Consider the following 25,801-nt stretch of genomic DNA (forward strand, 5'->3'; position numbering starts at 1 on the left):
ATGCCTTTTTTTTTTTTTTAAAGATTTAGTTATTTACTTAAAAAGCAGAGCATCAGAGGTAAGGAAAGAGAGGGATATTCTTCCATCTGTTGGTTCACTCTACAAATAGAGAGTTTGGGCTATCATCTGCTGCCTACCCAGGTACATCAACAGGGCGCTGCACTGGAAGCTGAGCCAAAAGCATTCAGAACAGCACTTGGATATGGGATGCCAGCAACACAAGCAGCAGCTCTTATCCACTGCTCCGTAACGCCCACCCCCAATCATGCTTCTTTCTACCACAAAGCTTTTTGCAAATGCTATTACTATGCCTACAACACTTTCCTTCTCTCTCATCTTCTAGTAACTGTACTAATCTCAGTTTAATCATCACTACTCTGGCCTCTCTAAGTAAAATAAACCTATTTTAAGTTCTCATTAACATATACATAATTAGTTAAGAGTTGAAAATCTTTTGTTTTTGTGTTCATTTAAGGTACATTTCTCCCCTTCCTTAGACTGTAGGATCCGTAAGAGCAAAGATCACATGCTTGTACACTTCCAGCAGTGCTTCCAGCATACTGCACTCAAAAAAAACAAAAAACTGGGCCGGCGCCGCAGCTCACTAGGCTAATCCTCCACCGGCGGTGCCAGCACACCGGGTTCTAGCGCCAGTTGCGGCACCGGATTCTGTCCTGGTTGCTTCTCTTCCACTCCAGCTCTCTGCTGTGGCTCGGCAGTGCAGTGGAGGATGGCCCAAGTGCTTGGGCCCTGCACCTGCATGGGAGACCAGGAGGAAACACCTGGCTCCTGGCTTCAGATCGGCACAGCGCAGCGGCCGTAGCAGCCACTTGGTGGGTGAACCAACGGAAAAAGGAAGACCTTTCTCTCTGTCTCTCTCTCACTGTCTAACTGCCTGTCAAAAAAAACCAAAAAACAAAAAACAAAAAAAAAAAAACTGTTCAATGAGTGATTTGTAAAATTCATGTGCAATTCCACCAGCAGCCACTAGAAGGTTCCTCTAACACACTGTTCGTGAGTAATTATCCTGAGTGCCTAAAGGGTACCAATTATGATGAGAAGAATGCTCTGATTCCCAAAACACTGGAAGAAAAATGGCCATAAGCCATGAGAGTGGTGCTAAGCATTAGCAACTAATTTTCTATGGGCCCAGAAAGTATCATACAACAAGACTAACTCCACAAACTAATAAAAGTTTTTTTTTTTTTAAGATTTATTTATTTGAAAATCAGAGTTACACAGAGAGAGGAGAGGCAGAGAGAATGACCTTCCATCTGATGGCTCACTCCCCAATTGGCCCCAACAGCAGAAGCTGCACCGATCTGAAGCCAGCAGCTTCTTCCGGGTCTCTCACATGGGTGCAGGGGCCCAAGGACTTTGGCTATCTTCTACTGCTTTCCCAGGCCATAGCAGAGAGCTGGATGGGAAGAGGAGCAGCCGGGACTAGAACCAGTGCCCATATGGGATGCCGGCACTTCAGGCCAGGGCTTTAACCCACTGCGCCACAGCACCGGCCCCTGAAGTTTTTTTGTTTAAATTTGTGGGTCAGCAGAATGGTGCAGGTTAAGCCTCCTACTTTGACATCAGAGGTTTCAGTCCCCACTGCTGTGTGTCCAATCCAGCTCCCTTTTATAAAAAAAAAAAAAAAAATTATTTACTTATTTGAAAGTCAGAGTTACACAGTGAGAGAGAAGGAGAGGCAGAAAGAAAGAGAGAAAGAGAGAGAGAGAGAGAGATAGGGAGAGAGAGAGGGAGGGAGGGAGAGGTCTTCCATCCGTTGGTTCACTCCCCAGATGGCCGCATCATCCAGAGCTGCACCAATCCGAAGCCAGGAGCCAAGAGCTGCTTCCAGGTCTCCCACGTGGGTGCAGGGGCCCAAGGTCTTGGGCCATCTTCTACTGCTTTCCCAGGCCTTCACAGAGAGCTGGGTTGGAAGTGGAGCAGCCAGGTCTCGAACTAGCGCCCATATGGGATGCTGGCACTGCAGGTAGTGGCTTAACCCACTGCTCCACAGCACAAGCCCCTCCAGCTTCCTTCTATTACACCTGGGAAAGCAATGGAAGATGGATCAAGTGCTTGGGCACCTGACACCCACATGGGTGACCTGGATGGAGTTCTCAGCTCCTGGCTTCGGCCTCTGAGCCACAGTCATTGTGCCCATTTGGGTATTGAATGAAAGATCATCTCTCTCTCCCTCCCTCTTTCCATCTCTCTTCCTCCCCAACACTGCATTTCAACAAAATAAATAAATCTATAAAACAATTTCCCCAAGTACCAGAATAAGAACTGAGAAAATAACATGTGACGCTTTTTTTTTTTAATGTTTAAATGTTAAAAATCTAAAAGGCAGGTGCCTTTTCTGAGAAGAAAATATTCATGTAATAGGAAAAATCCAAAGGGAAAAAAAGAGAGGTATTTTTTATCACTAAAACAACTTTAACTCTCCCAAATAAGCCTTTTATATCAAAACAGGTCTTTATTTCTATGTATATATATATATATATATATATATATATTTTTTTTTTTTTGACAGGCAGAGTTAGACAGTGAAAGAGAGAGAGAGGGAGAGAGAGGTCTTCCTTCCGTAGGTTCACCCTTCAGATGGCCGCTATGGCCGGCATGCTGCACCGATCCAAAGCCAGGAGCCAGGTGCTTCCTCCTGGTCTCCCATGGGGTGCAGGGCCCAAACACTTGGGCCATCCTCCACTGCCTTCCCAGGCCACAGCAGAGAGCTGGCCTGGAAGAGGAGCAACTGGGACAGAATCCGGCACCCCAACCGGGACTAGAACCTGGTGTGCCGGCGCCACAGGTGGAAAATTAGCCTAGTGAGCTACGGCGCTGGCCTCTATGTATATTTTTTATAAAACCAGGTTAAAATTAACTATTGTATGACACAACAGCAATATATTCTCTCCTAAAAGGTGTTTTCACTTCTCCAGTGAATCTTTCTTATCAACTATTGTTTGTTCCCTATTTAAAACAACAGCAAACTCTCGCTTCTGCTCTTGATAAAACCCCATTTCTCTGTCTCTCTCTCTCACTGTCCACTCTGCCTGTCAAAAAAAAAATTTCTATCTTCCCCTCTATAATAAAACTCTCCTACAAGGAATCATAAACTTCCCATATCAAATTTTATTCCTCCTATTCATGAAGTTGGCTCTTGTTTGAACAAATTTCCATCGTGGTTGTAGGCTATTTCACCAAAAACCAGTACTTTCTTTGTTAGGGTCAACAACAGCCACATTGCAGGATGTAATGGTCATTTCTCAGTCTTCATTCTATCTGTTTTTTTTTTTTTTTTTTTTTTAAGCGAGGTTCAGGGGGACGGTTTTATGTTCATTTATTTGTTTTTATTTATTTTTTTTTCTGTAATCTTTATTTTTTATTTTTTTTTATCTTTTATTTAATGAATATAAATTTCCAAAGTACGACTCATGGGTTACAATGGCTTTCCCCCCCATACCGTCCCTCCCACCCACAACCCTCCCCTTTCCCACTCCCTCTCCCCTTCCATTCACATCAAGATTCATTTTCGATTATCTTAAAAAAACAGTGGTTAGATGCCACGAAGTAGGTGGCAATGCCTTAACCGTATGTGTGTTGTAAGGCCCGAGGGCCTCTTCCATCCTTGTCAAGGGGAGTGCTAACCTTCTCTCCTTTCATACAACACTTCATTCTATCTGAACATTCTTTTCAAACATTCTTTCTGGAACATTTCCTTCATTTAGCTTCCAGGGCTCCATCCCCTGAATTTCACTTAAGGCTCTTACTTGTCTTGCCTGATTTCTCCATTCATAGCCCTCTTTTTTTAATGTTTTTTTTTTTTCAGTAATTTATTTTATTTATTTTTTCATCCTATTTGAAAGCCAGTTAGTGACAGAAAAACATAGATCTTCCATAAGCTGATTAACAAACTGAAATCCCTAGTCTGTATATTTTTTTTTGAAGATTTATTTATTTATTTGAAAGTCAGAGTTATACAGAGAAGGAGAGGCAGAGAGAGAGAGAGGTATCCACTGCTTCACTCCCCAGATGGCCGCAATGGCTGGAGCTGTGCCAATCTGGAGCCAGGTCTCCCACGTGGGCACAGGGGCCCAAACACTTGGGTCATCTTTCACTGCTTTTCCAAGCCATAGTAGAGCGCTGGATCAGAAGAGGAGCAGCCACCAGGATATGAACTGGCACCCACGGGACGCCGGCACTAGAGGCAGCGGCTTTACTTGCTACGCCATAGCACTAGCCCCCCATTCTACACCTTATAGCCAGAAGACAACTAGACATCACCATTATAATGTCTCATATTTGCCTCAAAGATAGTTTGTTCAAAACTCAACTCCTGACCTCTCCTTACCACAGATGTTCCAGTCTTTCCTGTATCAGTTAATGGCAACTCCACCCTTCCAACTGCTAAGTTTAAACTCATGAGTAATGATGACTTCTGCATTTGTTCCTTCAACCTAAATTCTTTAGGGGAGGCACTCCCAGATCTCACTGTCTCATCTTTTTAGTCATACATCTTTTTCAGTGAGACCTCCTCTGACCCTTCCATTTGAAATTACAAACCTGGGATAGGCATTTTATGTAGAGGTTAAGATGCCAATTAAAATGTCCGCATCCCACATCAGAGTACCTAAGTTCAATAACTGGTTGCAGCTCCCAATTCCAGCTTCCTGTTAATGGGAACCCTGGGAAGCAGCAGTATTCACTGCTGATGCCTCAAATGATTAGGTTCCTGCTACCCACAAAGGAGACCTGGACTAAATTCCTGGCTTCTAGCTTCAGTCTTTTAACAGCTGTGGCATTTGTGGGGGTAAACTAGTGTGAGGAAGTTTATTCCTGCACTCTCAAATAAACAAATGTTCAAAAAATTTTAAAAATAATTTAAAATTACAATCCCTAATTCTATAACATTTTCTACTTTATTTTTCTTAAAAATATTTTTCATTATCTAACATAATATATCATCTCATTATTTTAGCTTATCTAGAAGGTAACCAATAAGTGTTCACAAATCACTGACTGTGTTGTTCATAACTGAATACCTAGCACCTGGAATAGTATCCTGGCACAGAGCAGTTATATAATGGCTTCTACTTTCCTCTCAAAAAATCCTTGCTCCGATGAAGCCAGTTCACACATCATGAAGCCATATCAAGCAGCCCAGAAGCCAAGGAACTAAGGTCTCTGCCAAAAACTATGCAAATAAACCTTCATAAAAGTAGTTGCTCCAGGGCCTGGTGCTGTGGTGTAGCAGGTAATGCTGCTGCCTGCAGTACCAGTATCCCAAAGTTCGTGTTCCAGCTGCTCCTCTTCTGATCCAGCTCTCTGCTAACGGGTTGGGAAAGCAGAAGACGGCCCAATTGTTTGGGTCTCTGCACCCACGTGGGAGACAGGGAAGAAGCTCCTGGCTCCTGGCTTCCTGGCTGTTGCAGCAATTTGAGGAATGAAACAGCAGATGGCAGATCTCTCTCATCAATCTTTCTCTCTCTCTCTCTCTAACTTTGCCTTTCAAATAAATAAAATCTTTTAAAAAATGCATGTTCTAACTCAATTCAAGCTTTCAGATGATTACTGATATCCTGCCTGCAACTACATGAGAGACTCAAAGGCAAGACTTCCCAGGCTAAGCTGCTCCTGGGTTCCTGAGCCACAGAAACTATTTGAGACAAGAAATGTCTTCAACTGCTAAGTCTCGAAGTATTCTGTTACACAGCAGTAAGACAACTAATAGAGTAAGACTGTAATATATGGTTTATACACTTGTGGAGAAAATTAGCAATATCTGATGAAACTAAAGACACAAATATCCATGAACTTAATTTCCAAACTGGTTTGCATGGATGGGCTCATGAGTGTTGCCTTGGGATAGCAAGACAGGTCCTAAAAGGCTAGGGATTCCAGGCTACTTACCTATAACCTCAAGGAGCCTCCTCTGTTTATTGCAGAAATATAATCATCTTACACAAGAGTCATGATACAAAAAAGTTGGCAAGTAACGCTATGATCCAGCATTCACACTTCTAATTACGTACCTTACAGAAATCTCATACATGTATACAAAAAGGTATTTACTGCAGCTTTTTCCATAATAGCAAATGCTTGAACATAGCATTTATAAGTTTATCAATGAGGTCAATGCTGTGGTGTAGCAGGTTAAAAACCTGGCCTACAGTGCTGGAATCCTATATGGGCGCCAGTTCAAGTCCCAGCTACTCCTCTTCTGATCCAACTCCGTGCTGGCACACCTGGGAAGGCAGTGGAGGATGGCCCAAGTCGTTGGGCCACTGAGCCCACATGGGAGACCTGGAAGAGGCACCTGGTTCCTAGCTTCGAATCAGCTCAGCTCCAGCCATTGTAACCATCTGGGGAGTGGGTCAGCAGATGGAAGACCTCTCTCTCTCTCTCTCTCTGTCTCTACCTCTCTCTGTAACTCTTTCAAATAAATAAATAAATCTCAGGAAAAAGAAGTTCACTAATCACAATATGGAATAAGAAAAGTTTCATATTAAAAATAAATATATCAGTTGATGACTGAATTAAAACCATACTTATAAACATGATTAAATTTCAAAAACAGTAATCAGGGCAAACAGCAAGCAAGCTGAAAAAGCTGCTTTGATTACAATGGAAAGTTGATCCAAAGATCAAATATTTTAACAATATTTCCACAAATACTCATAACTGTAAGAGAACCTCCAAGTCTTCTATTATGTAGGTTTCTAGGCTATATTAGATTTCTGCTAATCACAGTGAATGGCCTTTTATCCACCTGAACACTTTTAGTGACAGAAAAGGTCACTACAAGGAACAAAATTATCATTTTTGTCAGCTGGGGTAATGTTCTCTCTCTCTCTCTCTCTTTTTTTTTTTTTTTTTTTGACAGGCAGAGTTAGACAATGAGAGAGAGAGACAGAGAGAAAGGTCTTCCTTCCGTTGGTTCACCCCCAAAATGGCCACCACGGCCGGCGCGCTGAGCCCATCCGAAGCCAGAAGCCAGGTGCTTCTCCTGGTCTCCCATGCGGGTGCAGGGCCCAAGCACCTGGGCCATCCTCCACTGCACTCCCGGGCCACAGCAGAGAGCTGGACTGGAAGAGGAGCAACCGGGACAGAATCCGGCGCCCCGACCAGGACTAGAACCCGGGGTGCCGTGCCGCAGGCGGAGGATTAGCTTAGTGAGCCGTGGCACCAGCCACTTTTCTCTTTTTAATTCCTTTTTTATATGGAGCCCAAGCTGAGTTCACAGTGCTGTAGGTGGATTCTGCATACCCCAGTCTGGATTTTCAACTTACAATCACTACATTTTCTCTCCACCTTAACTGAAAACCCTGCTTCAGAAGGCCTCAGTCTTTGCCCTTGTACTCTCTAGCAACTGCCAAAGCCCACTGTGAGGATAATTTTTGCTTTACTAAAACAAAAACAGCTAAAACCTCCCTCCCCCTTTTTTTTTAAATAATCAGGTTGGGGCCAGTGTAGTGGCACAGTGAGCTAAACTGCCCTTTGTAATGCCAGCATCCCATACAAAGAGCACCGGTTCAAGTACTGACTACTCTGCTTTTAAACCAGCTCCCTGATAAACCTCCTGGGAAGGCAGCAGATGGCCCCAGCACCTGGGCCCTTGTCACTCATGTGGGAGACCCAGAGAGAACTCGGGTGAGCTAGCTTTAGCCTAGACCAATCCTGGCCATCCATTTGTGGAGTGAAACAGTAGATGGAAGGTAACTCACTCTCTCAACTCTTTCGCATAAATAACCTTTCCAAATTTTCTTTTGTCAATTTAGGAGACTGTGTAGAATAAAGCTGTACTCAAAGGCAACAACATGGACTCGGTCAATGTACTAGATATGCTAAGGAAATAATCCCCACATTCTTATCATTTTTTAAAGCATAAAAAATGAATAACATCAGTAGAACACAGAGAACATTCAGTTTGTTAGTTTTCTTCCTTCTACAATAACAGTTTATAACCATCTCCTAGTTGGTTACTCTTCTCTGGATATATTTCTAGGTAACAGAGTCTAGTGGTATACCTACCACTTCCGTGTTCTGAATACTCTACTATTACTGTGTTCTAAGACTACATTGTTTTTTTATGGCCACATTACACTTAACACTGCTAGAACATATATGTTCATGACTAACCAACTAAAAAAATCCCTAGTTTTTCATATGTAATGCTACTGTGAAAGCATAAATATTCCAAATAGTAATGCTCTGAATCTCAGACTGGTAGCTTAATAAAATTTCATGCTATTAATGTTAGTCTAACTTTCAAATAAGTTTCTGAAATAATTTCAAATGTCTAAAATGTTGCAAAAATAGAAGGGGCAACAATTTGGTGAAGTAGTTACTATACTGCTTGGGACACCCACATCCAGTATCAGAGTGCCTGGATTCAAGTACTGGCTCTGTTCTGTTTTCTGTTCAGCTTCGTGTTCATGTGCCCCAGGGGAGGCAGTAGGTGATGGCTCAAGTAGTTTGGAACCTACCACCTACTTGGGTGACCTAGATTGAGTTTGTGGCTTCTGCCTTCAACTTTAGCTGTTGTTGGGCATTTGGGGATGATCCAGCAGACAAGAAACAATTGCCTTTCAAATAATAAAACAGTAAGTAACCATTTTTTAAAATAATAGAAATAAGATGAAAAACACCTGGTGTTAAATACCTTTAGCCCTAAGTTCCTCAATGTATATTTTGTTCATTTATTTTTTAAGATTTGTTTTATCTATTTTGAAAGTTAGAGTTAGAGAGAGAAAAAGAGATTTTCCATCTGTTGGTTCCCCAGATGGCTACAATGACCAGGGCTGAGCCAGGCCAAAGCCAGGAGCCAAGAGCTTTATTCAGGTGTTCCACATGAGTAGAAAGGGCCCAAGTATTTTTTTTTTTTTTTTTAAGATTTATTTTATTTATTACTTGAAAGACAGAGTTACAGAGAGAGGGGAAAGACAGAGAGAGAGGTCTTCCATCTGCTGGTTCACTCCCCAGATGGCCGCAACGGCCGGAGCTGCGCTGATCCGAAGCCAGGAGCCAGGAACTTCTTGTGTCTCCCACACGGGTGCAGGGGTCCAAGGACTTGCTTTCCCTGGCCATAGCAGAGAGCTGGATCAGAAGAGGAGCAGCCGGGACTAGAACCAGTGCCCATATGGGATGCCAGTGCTTCAGGCCAGGGCATTAACGCGCAGCGCCACAGTACCGGACCTGGGCCCAAGTATTAATAGGGCCATCTTCCCCTGCTTTTTCCCAGGAAGCTGGTTCGAAGTGGAGCAGCTGGGACACAAACGGGCACCCATATGGTATGCCAGCATTACAGGCAGCAACTTTACCTGCCACGCCGCAACGTTGGCCCCACTCAATGTGCATTTTCTGAGACTAAAGATATTCTCTTGGGGCTGGCACTGTGGCATAGCAGGTAAAGCCTCCACCTGCAGTGCCAGCACCCCATATGGGTGTCTGTTCAAGTCCCAGTTGCTCCACTTCCAATAAGCTCTCTGCTATGGCCTGGTAAAGCAGCAGAGGATGGCCCAAGTCCTTGCCCTTGAGCCCACATAGGAGACCTGGAAGAAGCTCCAGACTCCTGGCTTTGAATCAGCTTAGCTCTGGTCACTGTGACCATTTCAGGAGTGAACCAGCAGATGGAAGACCTCTCTCTCTTTGCCTTGCCTTTCAAATAAATCTTAAATACATATGTATATATATTCTCCTACATAACCAAAATAAGTATTAGCTTCATCAATTTTCAATTCATCTAGTTCCACTATCCCCATTCCAAATTATCAGGTGTCCTAATAACATCCCTTACTGGATACAGTCTGGGGTCAGGAACAGGATATACTTGTTAACATTTCTTCAGACTCCTTCAATCTGGACTGAGGTTATGTATTCTGACTTTTGTTGTTTTCATTTTATTTGAAAGGCAGAAAAAGAGACAACAACACAGATGGAAATATTTCATCCACTGGCTCACTTCCTCAAATGTCAAAAACAGCTGGGGCTAGGGACTCAATCCAGGTCTCCAATATGGGTGGCAGGAATTCAAGTACTTGTGCTGTCACCCAATGACTCTTAGGATGTACATCAGAAGGAAGCTGAGTCATCAGGTAGAGCAAGGATTCAAATCCAGGTATTCCAACGTGGGATGTGGGTGTGTCAACCACTGTCCTCAATTCCTCTGTCCCAAAAGTCATGTATTTTGGGCAAGAACACTACAAAGGAGATATTGTGTCCTCTGTGTGTCGCACATCTGAAGGTACATATTGTCCAACTATCACTCTTTAGGTGAGGTTAATTTTGATCACCCACTTGTTGCCTGGCTTCACTACTGCCTGCTATTGTTCTGTGAAAAGACACTTTAAGACAGTGTTAATATCCTGCTGCCTAAGAACTTTCAAGCGTTTTGTATAATATAAAAATACTCTATTTCTTTCCCCAAGGAGTTATAAATGTTAAATAAGCTAAGGAAGAAACAGCATCATGTAAATCAAGATCTCTCCCTTCTAATAAATTCCAAACTATTTACACAAAAGGTACACTACAAGGAACGTGTATTACTTGTTTCTGCATTACTACAACAACATACCTAAGGCAGGATAACTTTACAAAGTAAAGAGGCTTATTTAGCTCTTTATTTATTTAGGAGATTTAAGGGCACAAGGTCAGCATCAGTGAAGAGCACATGCAAGAGTATGAGATCACATTTCAAAACAAAAAATCGGTTGGGGCCAGGCTCAGGCTCTAAACAACCCTCTCACAAGAACTATCCATTGTCCCACACAAAATACCTTATTCTCTTCTGAAGGCAGGACCCCCAGTGACCTAAAGACTTCCCAGGAGCCCACTCGGACTCCGAACACTACCACCCTGGGGACCAAGCTCCCTATATATGAACATTTAAGAGGGGAGAGCAATTATCTAAACTCCCAAACTCCGAATTCATCGAATGCTGTTATTTTCTAGTGTCCAGACCTTACCCTTGTACCCCTTCAATAAAAAAAAAAAAAAAAAAAAAAAAAAAAAAACGTATGTAACAGAGAAATGACCTCGTAGCAATTCAAAAGAAAAATATCTGGAGACCTGAGCTTAATGAGCCAATACTGTGATAAAAATATTGAGAGCTAATGACAGGATTTCAGGATTTCATTAGTAGAAGCACAATGCTCAGATAACAGAACTAAACATTTCGTTTGTACTTCAAACTAGTTGGACTGTATCTATAGGGTGTACTCAATTCTGTAACCACGTTTATTAAATAACTACAGTGACATGACAAGTAGGATGAAGGATCTGAAATTAGCATTCTAGCTATAGAAAAGACTAAAGAAACATGTCACCCAATTTTAAATACGTAAATGTCACTGTGCAATAGGTAAAATAAACACACTTCCCTGTTTTCACTTCAGCAAATCAAACTAAGAATAATATCTGAATCATGATGACAGATTTTCTAAAAAAGGGTTTATTTATTTGAAAAGCAAAGTAACAGAGAAGGAGGAATAGAAACAAAGACTTTCCAGCAGCTGCTCTACTCCCCAAAACGCCAGAACGACCAGGGCTGGCTCAGGCCATTGGGGTCTTCCTCATGGGTGGCAGAGGCCCAAGTACTTGGGCCATCTTCCATTGCTTTCTCAGGCCCATTAGCAAGGAGCTAGACTGGAAGCAGAGTGGCTGGGACTCAAACCAGCTACCAGATACATTATGGGATTTCTGTGTCAATGTGTTGTAAGCTATGGCTTAACCCAGGGTGCCCCAAAACCAGCGTAGAAGGCAGATCTTTAACTCACAATAAAAACAGTAGTCAATAACTTAAGAGTGTGTACCTTGAAACATTAAGATTATTGAATACAGGCCGGCGCCGCGGCTCACTAGGCTAATCCTCTGCCTTGCGGCGCCGGCACACAGGGTTCTAGTCCCGGTCAGGGCTCCGGATTCTGTCCCGGTTGCCCCTCTTCCAGGCCAGCTCTCTGCTGTGGCCAGGGAGCGCAGTGGAGGATGGCCCAAGTGCTTGGGCCCTGCACCCCATGGGAGACCAGGATAAGTACCTGGCTCCTGCCATCGGATCAGCGCGGTACGCTGGCTGTGGTGGCCATTGGAGGGTGAACCAATGGCAAAAGGAAGACCTTTCTCTCTGTCTCTCTCTCTCACTGTCCACTCTGCCTGTCAAAAAAATAAAAAAAAATAAAAAATAATAATAAAAAAAAAGATTATTGAATACATTCAAGCAGGGGTTGAATTATTTCTCTGTATTTTTCTTTGCCTGTTATATAATAAAATTTCTAATAAAAAATTACATAAGACTAAGAACAACTATATACTCCCTTTCCAAATTCAACTACTGACATGTTACCTTCTTTGCTTTACTACTTTCTATATCTATATGGTAAAGAGGTGGAAGTGAGGAAGAAACCCAGAGAAACTATCACTAGACTATGGTATAAGTGGACTACTGAGAAGTAACATATGAACCAGAAAAACCAGCTGATTTTTTCCCATCTCTCTAGAAGCCCTTCCCTTCTTCTCCTGCAAAATCACTTAAGGGTTTCAAGGATCTCTTGAAATGCTTGGCATACACACTCACACACAAAATAACCTAGCATCTACTCTCTAAACTGAAGGTTCACCTTACTTTTGAATCTACAGTAAGATTTTGCCTTCAGCCCATTAAGTTCCCCTAAAAAATACCCTCTAGGGGCCGGCGCTGAGGTGTAGTAGGTAAAGCTGCCACCTGGAGTGCCAGCATCCCATATGGGCACCAGTTTGAGTCCCAGCTGCTCCATTTCTGATCCAGCTCTCTGGTATGGCCTGGGAAAGCAGCAGAAGATAGTGTAAGTCCTTGGGCCCCTGCACCCATGTGGGAGAGCCGGAAAAAGCTCCTGGCTCCTGATCAGCACAGCTCCGGCAGTTGCAGCCAACTGGGGAGTGAACCAGCGGATAGAAGACCTCTCTCTCTCTCTCTCTGCCTCTCCTTCTCTCTCTGTGTGTAACTCTTTCAAATAAATAAATCTTTAAAAAAAAAAAAAAGCCCTCTATTTCAGTAATATTAGTTCCTGGAATCTCCTGCCCTCTTTCAGTATACAAACATTACAAATGGGAGTAGTCAATCTGAAACATACCACCTATCTGAAACCTAAGCAAGAACTGACTATCATCTTCCCTATGTTGTTCCTTGCTAACAACTGGAAAATTGTTATCACATGCTTATGCAACTGTTCCTCAGTATCCAAGGGGGAGTGGTTCCAGGACCGACCACAGATCCGAAAATGCATGGAAACTCAAGTTCTTTATATAAAATGACATAATATAAAATGACATAATATTTGTATATAACCTAGGCACAACATTCTAAATACTTTAAATCATCTATAGTTATAACACTTAATAAACATAAATACTATCTAAAGAGTTACTATACATTATTTTTTTTTTAAATTTCTTTATCTCAACATAGTTTTTTTATAGATTTATTTATTTATCTAAAAGTCTGAGCTACACAGAGTGATGGAGAGGCAGAGGCAGAGGCAGAAAGAGAGAGAGAGGTGTCTTCCATTCACTGCCTCACTCCCCAACTGGCCGCAACTGCCAGAACCGCACCGGTCCAAAGCCAGGAGCCAGGAGGTTCTTTCAGGTCTCCCGTGCATATGCAGGGGCCCAAGGACTTGAGCCATCCTCCACTGCCCTGCCAGGCCATAACAGAGAGCTAGATTGGAAGAGGAGCAGCCGGGACTAGAACGGGCGCCCATATGGGATGCCAGCACTGCAGGTGGTGGCTTCACCTGCTATACCACAGCACTGGCCCCTACTATACATTATTGTTAGGGAATAATGAAACAAAAAAGTCTGTATATGGTGGCCAGCGTTATCGCTGCATGCAATGCCACCATCCCATATGGAGGCCGGTTCATAACCAGGTTGCTCCACCTCTAATCCAGCTCCCTGCTAATGGCCTGGGAAAGGCAGCAGAAGATGGCCCAAGTGCTTGGGCCCCTGCCACCCACATGGGAGATCTGGAAGAAGCTCCTAGTTCATGGCTTTGGCCTGGCCCAGCCCCAGTTGTTGTGGCCATATGGGAAATGAACCAGCAGACGGACGATCTCTCTCTCTAACACTGATTTTCCAATAAAAAAAAAAATCTTTGGCTGGTACCACGGCTCACTTGGTTAATCCTCCACCTGTGGTGCCGGTACCTCGGGTTCTAGTCCCAGTTGGGGCGCCGGGTTCTGTCCCAGTTGCTCCTCTTCCAGTCCAGCTCTCTGCTATGGCCCGGGAGGGCAGTGGAGGATGGCCCAAGTGCTTGGGCGCCTGCACCCGCATGGGAGACCAGGAGGAAGCACCTGACTCCTGGCTTCAGATGGGCACAGCATGCCAGCGATTTGGAGGGTGAACCAACGGAAGGAAGACCTTTCTCTCTGTCTCTTTCTCTCTCTCACTGTCTAACTCCGTCAAAAAAAATCTTTAAAAGAAAAAAAAAGTCTGTATAAATTTGATAAAGAATTTTTTCAGGGCTGGCACTGTGGTGTAGCCAGGTTAAGCCATGGCCTGCAATGACAGCATCACATAAATGGGCTTGTTTGAGTCCCAGCTGTGCCACTTCTGATCCAACTCCCTGCTAATTAGTCTAGAAAGCAGTTGTGGATGGCCCAAGTCCTTGGGCCCCTGCACCCACATGGGAGAGACCTAGAAGAAGCTCCTGGCTTCAGTCTGGCCCAGCATTAGAAAGTGAACCAGAGGATGGAAGACCTCTCTGTCTCCCTCTCTAACTCTAGCCTTTCAAATAAATAAATAAATAAATAAATAAATAAATCTTCTAAAAAAATTTTTTTCTGGATATTTTCAATCTGCAGATACAAAGGGCTATCTACTGGGAATCATCAGAACAACTTAAAATAGCCTTGTTTCTACAAAAAAAAATTTAAAAAAAGTAAGTGCCTAGAATAGTTCAGTAGGACTCTTAATGGTATCCTTATCCTCAATTTTATTTTCTTACAATCTTAGCTATGTATCAGTCAAAACCATCCTGTACTAATCCTCCACCTGCGGCGCTGGCATCCCATATGGGCACGGGGTTCTAGTCTTGGTTGCTCCTCTTTGAGTCCAGCTCTCCACTGTGGCTCGGTAGGACAGTGGAGGATCGCCCAAGTGCTTGGGCCCCTGAACCCGCATATGAGACCAGGAAGAAGCACCTGGCTCCAGGCTTTGGATCAGTGTAGCACCAGCCGTAGCGGCCATTTGGGGGGTGAACCAACAGCAGGAAGAACATTCCCTCTGTCTCTCTCTCACTGTGTGTAACTCTACCTGATTTAAAAAAAAAAAAAAGATCCTGTAAAAAACTGAGCAGCTGGTGTCACAACACAGCAAGTTAAGTTGCCATCTGCAACGCTGGCATCCCATATGGGTGCCAGTTCAAGTCTTGACTGCTCCACTTCGGATCCAGCTTCATGCTAATGTGCCTGGGGAAGCAGCAGAGGCTGGCCCAAGTGCTTGAGCCCCCTACTGCCCACATGGTAACACCAAGATGAAGTTCTGGGCTCCTGGATTCACCCTGGCTAATCACCAACCATTGCAGACAGAGTGTACCTGTGGATAGAAGATCTCTTTCTGTAGCTCTGCCTTTCAACTCAATAAAATAAAAACAAAAAAAATCTAAAAAAAAAGAAAAAAGCAACAGAATCTTATCACTGTCCTACTTCAATAAATATCAATATTTGTAGCATACTATATGACAGTTATTATTCTAAGTACTTGATACAGTATTAAGTCATCTTGTGAGGTAGATAATCTGTCATAGTTTGAAGTTTGTGCACTTTCTAAAACTCACAGTGAAATTTCATTGCAATTTTAACAATATTAAGAAGTGAGATCTTGGGGCAAGTGCTGTGGCATAGCAGGTACCATCTGCAGTGCTGGCATCCCATATGGGGGCTGGTTCGAGTCCCAGCTGCTCCACTTTCAATCCAGCTCTCTTCCCTGGCTTGGGAAAGCAGGAAAGCAGTAGAGGATGGCCCATAGTCTTTGGGCCCCTGTACCAGCATAGGAGACCTGGAAGAAGCTCCTGGCTCGGATTGGCGCACCTCTGGCCGAATACCTGAAACACCTACAGCTGAGCCAAACTGAAGCTAGGAGCTGGGAATTCAATCCAGGTGTCTCACGAGTAGCAGGGACCCAACTACTCAAGTTCTTCCCTTGCTGCCTCCCAGGATCCTCACTAGCAGAAAACTGGAATTAGAGTGGAGCTGGGACTCAAACCCAGGCACTGTGGTATAGAATGCTATGTCTTACCTGGTGTCTTAGTTTTAGGCAAAATAACCACCAAGCATCATCTTTTTAAAAGGCCTATCAGACAGGGCTGGCACTGTGGCATCCCATATTGGCGCCGGTTCGAGACATGGCTGCTCCACTTCCAACCCAGCTCTCTGCTATAGCCTGGGAAAGCAGTAGAAGGACGGCTCATGTCCTTGGGACCCTGCACCCGCATAGGACACCCAGAAGAAGCTCCTGGCTTCAGATCGGCACAGCTCCAGCCACTGCGGCCAACTGGGGAGTGAACCCACAAATGAAGCTCTCTCTCACTCTCTCTCTGTCTGCCTCTCCTTCTCTCTCTGTGTAACTCTGACTTTCAAGTAAATAAATAAGTCTTTAAAAACATTGCTAAAAAAAAAAAAAAAAAAGTATGTCCCATTTTAAAAAAAAAAAAAAGCACATCAGACGATGTTATTCCTTAGCTTAATATCTCTAAATGCTTCTGACCAAAAACAGACCAGAATGTAAATATCTGCTATGATATGGCCCACATTTACCTCACCAACTCTAGTCTTTTGACAATTACTGGAATATGCTGAGCTCTTTTCCACTTCTGGATCTACACCTGAAATAATCTTCTTCCATAGGCTCTTCACAAGAGTTGCTCCTTACCAGACTTACAATTTCAGCTAAGAGGGACATTTTCACCAAACTCTAAAATAACTACTCTCTTCTCAATTATTCTTTCTCACAGCACCCTATTTCTTCCATGGTATTTCCTAAACTGTAATTATTTATATGAGTTTACTTTTATTCTTTGTGTTGCCTACATGGTTGTATTCCATTAGAACACAGAGTGAATCTGTATTCTATTTCCAAAGCCTAATGCCAAACATCAAATCTGCTCTCAAACATCTGTAGATGAAAGAAGTTGGGGGTGCCTGGCGCTGTGGTACAGTGGGTAAAGCCACCACTTGCAATGCCAGCATCCCATATGGGTGCTGGTTTAAGACTCAACTGCTCCACTTTTGATCCAGCTCTCTGCTGATAGCCTGGGAAAGCAGTGGAAGATTTCCCAAGTGTTTGGGTCCCAGAATCTGCGTGGGAGATCCAGAAGAAGCTCCAGACTCCTGCTTCAGATCAGCCCAAGTCCAGCCACTGCAGCAATTTGGGGAGTGAATCAGTGGTTAGAAGATCTGTCTCTGCTTCTCTGTCTTTCAAACAAACAAACAAATAAGCAGAATGAGGGGATAAGGAACAGACTGGGGCTTCCTTAAAGCAACTTTCTTCAAAAAATTACTCCCATTTAGCACAGCCATGATAAGGTATTTCAATTGTTGTAATTCTCTACTTGGCCTTCATTTCAACACCAGGTAGTAAGAACTGTTTTGTATTTAGTCAAGGACAATCGATTCTGCTAATTAAAGAAAAAAATGCTTAAAGGCTCTTAGGAGGAATACTAAAGGTTGAAGTAGGGAAGGACTTTTTTTAAATACTTTTTTTTTTTTAAGATTTATTTATGTATTGGAAAGGCAGAGTTACAGAGAGGCAGAGGCAGAGAGAGAAAAAGAAGTCTTCCCTGGGTTCTAGTCCTGGGTGCTCCTCTTCCAGTCCAGCTCTCTGCTGTGGCCCAGGAGGACAGTGGAGGATGGCCCAAGTGCTTGGGCCCTGCACCCACATGGGAGACCAGTAGGAAGCACCTGGCTCCTGGCTTCAGATTGGCGCAGTGCGCCAGCCATGGCTGCCATTTGGGGGGTGAACCAACGGAAGGAAGACCTTTCTCTCTATCTATCTATAACTCTACCTGCCAAAAAGAAAAAAAAAAAAAAAGAGAGAGAGAGAGAGAGAGAGAGAGAGAGAGAAAGAAAGAAAGAAAGAAAGAAAGAAAGAAAGAAAGAAAGAAAGAAAGAAAGAAAGAGAAGTCTTCCATCCACACAAATAGCCGCAACAGCCAGAGCTCAATACAAGTCGATCACATGGGTAGCAGGGACCTACATACATGAGTCATCACCTGTTGCTTGCCTAGGATGACCATCAGCAGGAAAACTGGATTCAGAAGGGGCCAGTGCCGAGGCAGAGTAGGTTAATCCTCCGCTTGCAGCACCAGCATCCCATATGGGCGCCAGTTCTAGTCTCAGCTGCTTCTCTTCCAATCCAACTTTCTGCTATGGCCTGGGAGAGCAGCAGAAGATGGCCCAAGTCCTTGGGCCCCTGCACCCCCCTGGGAGACCAGGAAGAAGGACCTGGCTCCTGGTTTCAGATCGGCGCATTCCGGCCTTTGCGGCCATTTGGAGAGTGAACCAACGGAAGGAAGACCTTTTTCTCTGTCTCTCCCCCTCACTGTCTTAACTCTACCTCCCAAATAAATAAATAAAATCTTAAAAAAAAAAAAAAAAAAAGAAGAAGAAGAAGAAGAAATAGAGCCAAGACTCAAACCCAGGCACTCCCACCTAGGACCCAGACTTTTGGAGCAGTATCAACCAATGTGCCAAACGCTCAACCCATGCTTCCCTTAGAAGTCAGCCAAACAGAGAATATGCCACAATCAAAGAATATGTGGAAATAAAACAATACCTTATCCTTCCACACTAGGTTCTCTTAACAGTAGTCGTTTATTTTTATTCATTTGAAGGGCAGAATCAGAGAGAGAGAGAGAAACAGGCAAATATCCTCCAACCACTGATTCACTCCCCAAATGCCCACAACAGCTGGAACTAGGACAGGCCTAAGACAGGACCCAGGAACTCAATCTGAGACCTCCACATGGATCATAGAGAATGAACTTATGGGCTGTCACCCATTGCCTCCCAGGGTGAAGGTACATTAGCAGGAAGCTGGAACTGGAAGAAGAGTCAAGCCTTGAACACAGGGCCAATACTGTGGTGTAGCGCAGAAAGCTGCTGCCTGCAGTGCAGGCATCCCATTTGGGTGCCAGTTCAAGACCTGGCTGCTCCACTTCTACTCCAGCTCTCTGCTATGGCCTGGAAAAGCAGAAGATGGCCAAAGCCCTTGAGGCCCCACACCCGTGTGGGAGACCAGGAAGAAGCTCTTGGCTTCAGATATACCCAGCCATTGTGGCCATTTGGAGAGTGAACCAGCAGATGGAAGATCTCTCTCTGCCTCTGCCTCTCTGTATCACTGCCTTTCAATAAATAAAACTTAAAAAGAAAAAAAAAAAAAAAAGACTAAAAAAGACTTGAACACAGGGCACTCCACCTGGGATGCAGATGCCCCAAAAGCTGAATTATACATCCACCCTTCAATTAGGTTTCAGTATATTTAATTATCATACATCTACCCTTATCATATGCCTAGTAAGGGATTAGACCTCAGTCCCTTCCACATAGTATAGAAAATCCAATGTTTTCACCAAATGTTAAATTCTACTTACCAAGTGCTCTTGCTACTGCCAGAAAAGGAATCTGGTCAATAACTGTGCTCCTTCTAACAGGTCCGTTGTGAGTAAGCCGAGGTCGTTTCCAAACTACACGATTCACTCCAGACTTGTTCATTACACTAAAAAATAAAAAGTTCGTAAAAATACTATGATTAAAACACAACAACTAAGGTAGCTCAGGGTGTTAATATCCTAAGATTATATTATAATAATCCATGACTTATCCATTCACATCCAAAGATGCATAAGCCAAAGTTTCTGTTCAGATGAGGAGAATTTGGAGATTTCTGAAGTAGGACAGGGGTTGACACCGTGGTGTAGCAGGTAATGCCACCACTTGCAGTGCTGGCAACCTTTAAGGGCACCAGTTCAAGTCTTGGCTACTTCACTTCCAGTCCAGCTCTCTGCTATGGCCTGGGAAAGCAGTAGAAGATGGCCCAAGTTCTGCATCCATTTAGGACACCTGGAAGAAGCTCCTGGCTTCAGATCAGCACATTCCGGCCTTTGCGGTCATTTGGAGAGTGAACCAATGGAAGGAAGACCTTTCTCTCTGTCTCTCCCCCTCACTGTCTGTAACTCTACCTCTCAAATAAATAAAATCTTAAAAAAAAAAAAAAAAAAAAGCTCTTGGCTCCTGGCTTTGGATCGTTGCAGCTCTGGCCATTGAAACCAATTCAGGAGTGAACCAACAAATGGACAACCTCTTTCTCTTCCTCTCTCTCTCTTGGCCTCTGCTTCTCTGTAACTCTGCCTTTCAAATAAGTAAGTAAATCTTTAAAAATTTACTGAAATAGGCCAATCAACATCAAATAAAAATAAGAAAAATGAATAGATACCATGTGAGAAAAAATGACTTGAATAAAAAAATGAGAAAGAACTTACAAAAATGGAGAGATTACATAGTAGTATAAAAGAAACTGAAAAGGAAAGTTTATGTAGTTCTGAAGGTTTCATTGGAAATTGGAAAAACACAAAACAATGTTAGTTTTAATACTTGTGATTCCAGGAATTGACAGGAAATATCAAAATATAAATTTTTACACACAAATAATTTTAGCCTGAGATTAATTTTGGGAAACAGATTAGCAATAGAGATGTTTATTTGGAAGTTGAAGAATAAGAAAATCTTAGTAGAAATTCTCTATAATAGCAAGTACACTATAGCGTGCATAAAATCTTGGCAAAAAAAATAATAGAAATGATCTCTCAACTTGTATCTGCCATGACTAAAATGGGACAAACACACAAAAAAACTGATATTAATTTAATGATAGTTTATCTGAAATATTTTTGAAAGAGTCAATAGGAAGGAAATGTTCCTCCAAAAGGGATACTGCAGAGGAAGAGCAGCAAAGCACATATTAAAGAAAAGGGTTTACTTGACATTATAGCCATCCAACAGAACTTTTTTTTTTCTTTTTGACAGGCAGAGTGGACAGTGAAAGAGAGAGACAGAGAGAAAGGTCTTCCTTTGCCGTTGGTTCACCCTCCAATGGCCGCCGCGGCCAGCGCACCGCGCTGATCCGATGGCAGGAGCCAGGTACTTATCCTGGTCTCCCATGGGGTGCAGGACCCAAGCACTTGGGCCATCCTCCACTGCACTCCCGGGCCACAGCAGAGAGCTGGCCTGGAAGAGGGGCAACCGGGACAGAATCCGGTGCCCCGACCGGGACGAGAACCCGGTGTGCCGGCGCCACAAGGCGGAGGATTAGCCTATTGAGCTGCGGCGCCGGCTCCAACAGAACTTAAGAAAGCAAATTTCCAAGACTCAAACAATGCGTAACATTAAAATAGGGGCAGATGCTATGGTGTTACAGGTAAAGCCACCACCTGCATTGCCGGCATTTCATATGGGCACCAGTTCAAGTCCCAGCTGCTCCACATCCAATCCAGCTCTCTGGTATGGCCTGGGAAAGCAGTAGAAGATGGCCCAAGTCCTTGGGCCCCTGCACCTGAGTGGGAGACCTGGAGGAAGCTCCTGGCTTCTGTCCACTGCTTTACTCCCCAAATGGCTGCAATGGTGAGGGCTAGGTCAGGCTGAAGCTGGGAGCAAAGAACTCTATCCTGGTCTCCCACATGGGGAAGACAGCTCAAATGTTTGGGACCCTGCACTCATGTGGCAGACCCTGAAGAAGCTCCTGGCTCCTGGCTTCAGATCAGCCCAGCTCTGGCCATCAAGGCCATTTGGGGAGCAAACCAGCACATTGAAGACCCCTCTCTGCCTCTGCTTCTTTGTAACTCAGCCTTTCAAATAAATAAACAAATCTTTAAAAAAATATATTGCTTTTGGCCAGCGCCGCGGCTCACTAGGCTAATCCACCGCCTTGTGGCAACGGCACACCGGGTTCTAGTCCCGGTCGGGGCTCCGGATTCTGTCCCGGTTGCCCCTCTTCCAGGCCAGCTCTCTGCTGTGGCCAGGGAGTGCAGTGGAGGATGGCCCAAGTGCTTGTGCCCTGCACCCCATGGGAGACCAGGAGAAGCACCTGGCTCTTGCCTTCGGATCAGCACGGTGCGCCGGCCACAGCGCACCAGCCGCGGCGGCCATTGGAGGGTAAACCAACGGCAAAAGGAAGACCTTTCTCTCTGTCTCTCTCTCTCTCAGTGTCCACTCTGCCTGTCAAAAATAAATAAATAAATTAATTAATTAAAAAAGCAATTACATCAGGAGCTATGAAGAAAGCAGTCATATGTGATGCACTTTCTCTTAAAGGTCCACTACTGGCAGTACCGCCAGCTCTTCGTGCTCCACAGGGTGCCCCCACCACCCAACTCAACAAGGGGCAGCCTGGGCTACAAAGCCAAGCAATGCTATGTCATATATAGGATTTGTGTGTGCCGTGGAGGCCATAAGCGCCCATTTCCTAAAAAGCAACCTAGGCAATCCTGTCCATCATGGTGCTAATCAGCTAAAGTTTGTAAAAAGCCTTCAGCATGTTGCTGAGGAACAGCTGGGAACCACTGTAGGAGCTCTGAGTCTTGAATTCTTACTGGGCTGGTGAAGATTCTGCATACAAATTCTTTAAGGTTATCCTCATTGATCCATTCCATAAAGCTTTCAAAACAAATTCACACCCAGTGGATCACCAAAGAAAGCAGTCCACAAGCAGAGGGAAATGGCATGGGCTGACACTGGTAGGCCGCAAGAGTCGTGGCCTTGGAAAGAGCCACAAGTTCCTTCAAACTATTGGTGGTTCTCGTCATGCAGCCTCGAGAAGGCACAATACCCTCCAACTGCACTGTTACTGCTAACACAAGTAATGTTCGTAAAATGCATATCTAATAAACCATTTAGGACAGTTAAAACAAAACAAACAAACAAAACAGTTTTGGGACTTGCATTTTGATACATATGCAACATCAGCATCCCATACAGGAGTGTTGGTTCAAGTCCCAGCAGTTCTGCTTTTGATTTCACTCCATTTCTTTTTTTTAAAGATTTATTTATTTCAAAGAGTTACAGAGAGAGGTAGAGAGAGAGAGAAGTAGAGAGAGAGGTCTTCCATCCACTGGTTCACTCCCCAACAACAGCCAGAGCTGTGCTGATCCGAAGCCAGGAGCCAGGAGCTTCCTCCAGGTCTCCCACTCAGGTGCAGGGGCCCAAGGACTTGGGCCTTCTTTCACTGCTTTCCCAGACCACAGCAGAGAGCTGGATCAGAAGAGGAGCAGCCAGGACTAGAACCAGTGCCCACATGGGATGCCTGTGCTTCAGGCCAGGGCTTTAACCTGCTGTGGCACAGCACTGGCCCCTGATCTCACTCCCTGTTAATGTGCATGGGGAAACAGCAAATAATGGCCCAAAGGCCGGCGCCGCGGCTCACTAGGCTAATCCTCCGCCTTGCGGCGCCGGCACACCGGGTTCTAGTCCTGGTCGGGGTGCCGGATTCTGTCCCGGTTGCCCCTCTTCCAGGCCAGCTCTCTGCTGAGCCCGGGAGTGCAGTGGAGGATGGCCCAAGTGCTTGGGTCCTGCACCCCACGGGAGACCAGGAGAAGCACCTGGCTCCTGCCATCGGATCAGCGCGGTGCGCCGTCTGCAGTGCGCCAGCTGTGGCGGCCATTGGAGGGTGAACCAACGGCCAAGGAAGACCTTTCTCTCTGTCTCTCTCTCTCTCACTGTCCACTCTGCCTGTCAAAAAAATAAAAAAAAATAAAAATTAAAAATTAAAAAAATTAAAAAAATAAAAAAATAATGGCCCAAATATTTGGGCTCCTGCCACTCATGTGGGAAAACTTGATGGAGTTCTAGGCTTCTGGTATCAGTCTGGCCCAGCCCTGGCTTCAGCCACTACAGTTATTTGGAGAGTGAACCAGCAGACTGAAGCTCTCTCCCTGTCACTCTTTCAAATAAATAAATATTTTAAAAATAAAACACTACAATTTAAAATCCAGTGTCAAAAAACCAAAGTGTTATAAACAATTCTGCATTTACTGTACTCCCTACTATTGTCCTGTATGATTAAAAGGCATATAAAATGAAACCGGCTGGCATGAGGAGAGCTGACTGAGCAGCAACAGAAAGCTAGAAAAAAAGAATGGTGGCCAATTGCCTGGGCTGGGACAGAGGGAAGTGAGGAAATCACGTATAATGAAATGGCTCAATTTTTGCAAAAAGACACCTGCTCCAAAATAGCAAAGAACATCTATCCAATTGCCCTGATGGTATTCTAAGTGATAAAGCAAAAAATATAAACTTTTAAAAAATGTATTAAAATTTAAAAATTAAGATTTTGAACACTTACATGTAAAAACAAATAAGAAATAATATTTTTAAAAAGATTAATAAGAAGGGATAAGGTCTACCGATATGAAAAATTATAATAAAAATTTCAGCTTTAAAAATTACATTTCTGGGGCTGGTGGTGTGGCACAGTGGGTAAAGCCACCACCTGCAGTGCTGGCATCCCATATGGGTGCTGGTTTGAGTCCCAGCTGCTCCACATCCAACCCAGCTCTCTGCTATGGACTAGGAAAGCAGCAGAAGATGGCCCAAGTCCTTGGGCCCCTGCACCTGAGTGCAAGACCCAAAAGAAGCTCCTGGCTCTTGGCTCTTGGCTTCACATAGGCACAGCTCTAGCCATTGTGGCCATGGGGGGAGTGAACCAGTGGATGGAAGACCTCTCTCTCTCTTTCTCTCTGCCTCTGCCTCTCTAACTCTGCCTTTCAAATAAATACATAAATCATTTTTTTAAAAAATTATGGTGCTGGTAGATGAACACAGAGGGAAAAATCAACCCAGAGAAAGTCAAAGTCCCAAGCATTCAGAAATTTTTCTTAGAAATTGTTTATAATTGTGAAGCCCACTTTGTGTGACTACAAGTAAAGCTATTAAGATACAAGACTAACCTTCACACTCACAGGATCAAATAGGCTAAAGCATGAAAGCAGGTTCACTTAACATTTCAGGATATGGGACAGGAAACAGTGTGCCACCATGCCAGCCTGAGATGCTGGCTACAGCAATGAGACTTAAGATATCCAGGAGTCAATGTCCAGCAACCCCCTACATGTGACAGCTCACTTTTAAGTAACCACATGCTCAAGATTAGGTAAGCTTCATGTACCTGAGGAAATCAGGGTCTGTAATAGCCTATGACTACAGCTTCCTGGTGCCTATACAAGTCAAATTCCATGCATATAAGAAAGTCAAGGTTTGTGCTTCCAACACATTTAAGGTCCCTTCAGAGTCTTCTCTACCTGGAATACAGCTCCATTGCTGAGTTGTTCTACAATAAGCAACAGAGCTGACATTCTACGTTTACCTTAATAACACAAACTGCAAGGAAAAGGTAAAATGAAGGTCACCTTCTCAATGAAGAAGGGTATTAAGCCTGGTCACCTGCTAATTAGTAAGGAAAAGATGTATAATTGTTCAAATGGATTCCAGTAGTAATCTAGAGAAATAATACTAACTGGCATCCCTACTACACTTACATCTTAAAATTCTAGTAGGATAAAAAGTTATATTGTAAAAAATTAAACTATCAGTATCAGGAAAATGTCTCTTAAAATATGGGGCAGGCATTGTGGCACAGAGGGTTAAGCCACCTCTTGGGATGCCCACATCCGAAATCGGAGTACCAGCTTGAATTCCAGCTACTCTGCTTCCAATCCAGCTTTCTGCTAATGCATCCTGGGAGGCAGAAGATGATGGTTCAAGTGCTTGGCTCCCTGCAAATAACA

General features: G+C 43.9%; 1 protein-coding gene, 1 non-coding gene and 1 pseudogene across 6 annotated transcripts in view; 1 reads left to right on the forward strand and 2 right to left on the reverse strand.

Moving 5' to 3' along the window:
- PPM1D (protein phosphatase, Mg2+/Mn2+ dependent 1D) overlaps window positions 1-25,801 on the reverse strand; it is a 71,987-nt gene that overhangs the window by 21,709 nt on the left and 24,477 nt on the right. For 3 of the 5 annotated variants that reach the window (XM_008271185.5, XM_089317323.1, XM_089317322.1), the window contains one exon: window positions 19,619-19,743. In XM_008271185.5, coding sequence (XP_008269407.4) covers window positions 19,619-19,743 — 125 coding nt within the window. Of the gene's footprint in view, window positions 1-1,416; window positions 1,627-7,765; window positions 9,080-19,618; window positions 19,744-25,801 lie in introns of those variants that run through there. The other 2 variants (XM_089317325.1, XM_089317324.1) reach the window with 2 other exon arrangements.
- On the reverse strand, window positions 3,545-3,670 carry LOC149121185 (U6atac minor spliceosomal RNA). Its single transcript, XR_016224434.1, has one exon. It is a non-coding gene; the product is annotated as a U6atac minor spliceosomal RNA (small nuclear RNA).
- LOC127484497 (large ribosomal subunit protein eL15 pseudogene) lies at window positions 22,299-22,940 on the forward strand (annotated as a pseudogene).

Source organism: Oryctolagus cuniculus, chromosome 17 (genome assembly GCF_051225735.1).
Source record: "Oryctolagus cuniculus isolate XC-2025 breed Fujian yellow rabbit chromosome 17, ASM5122573v1, whole genome shotgun sequence".
Taxonomy (NCBI): domain Eukaryota; kingdom Metazoa; phylum Chordata; class Mammalia; order Lagomorpha; family Leporidae; genus Oryctolagus; species Oryctolagus cuniculus.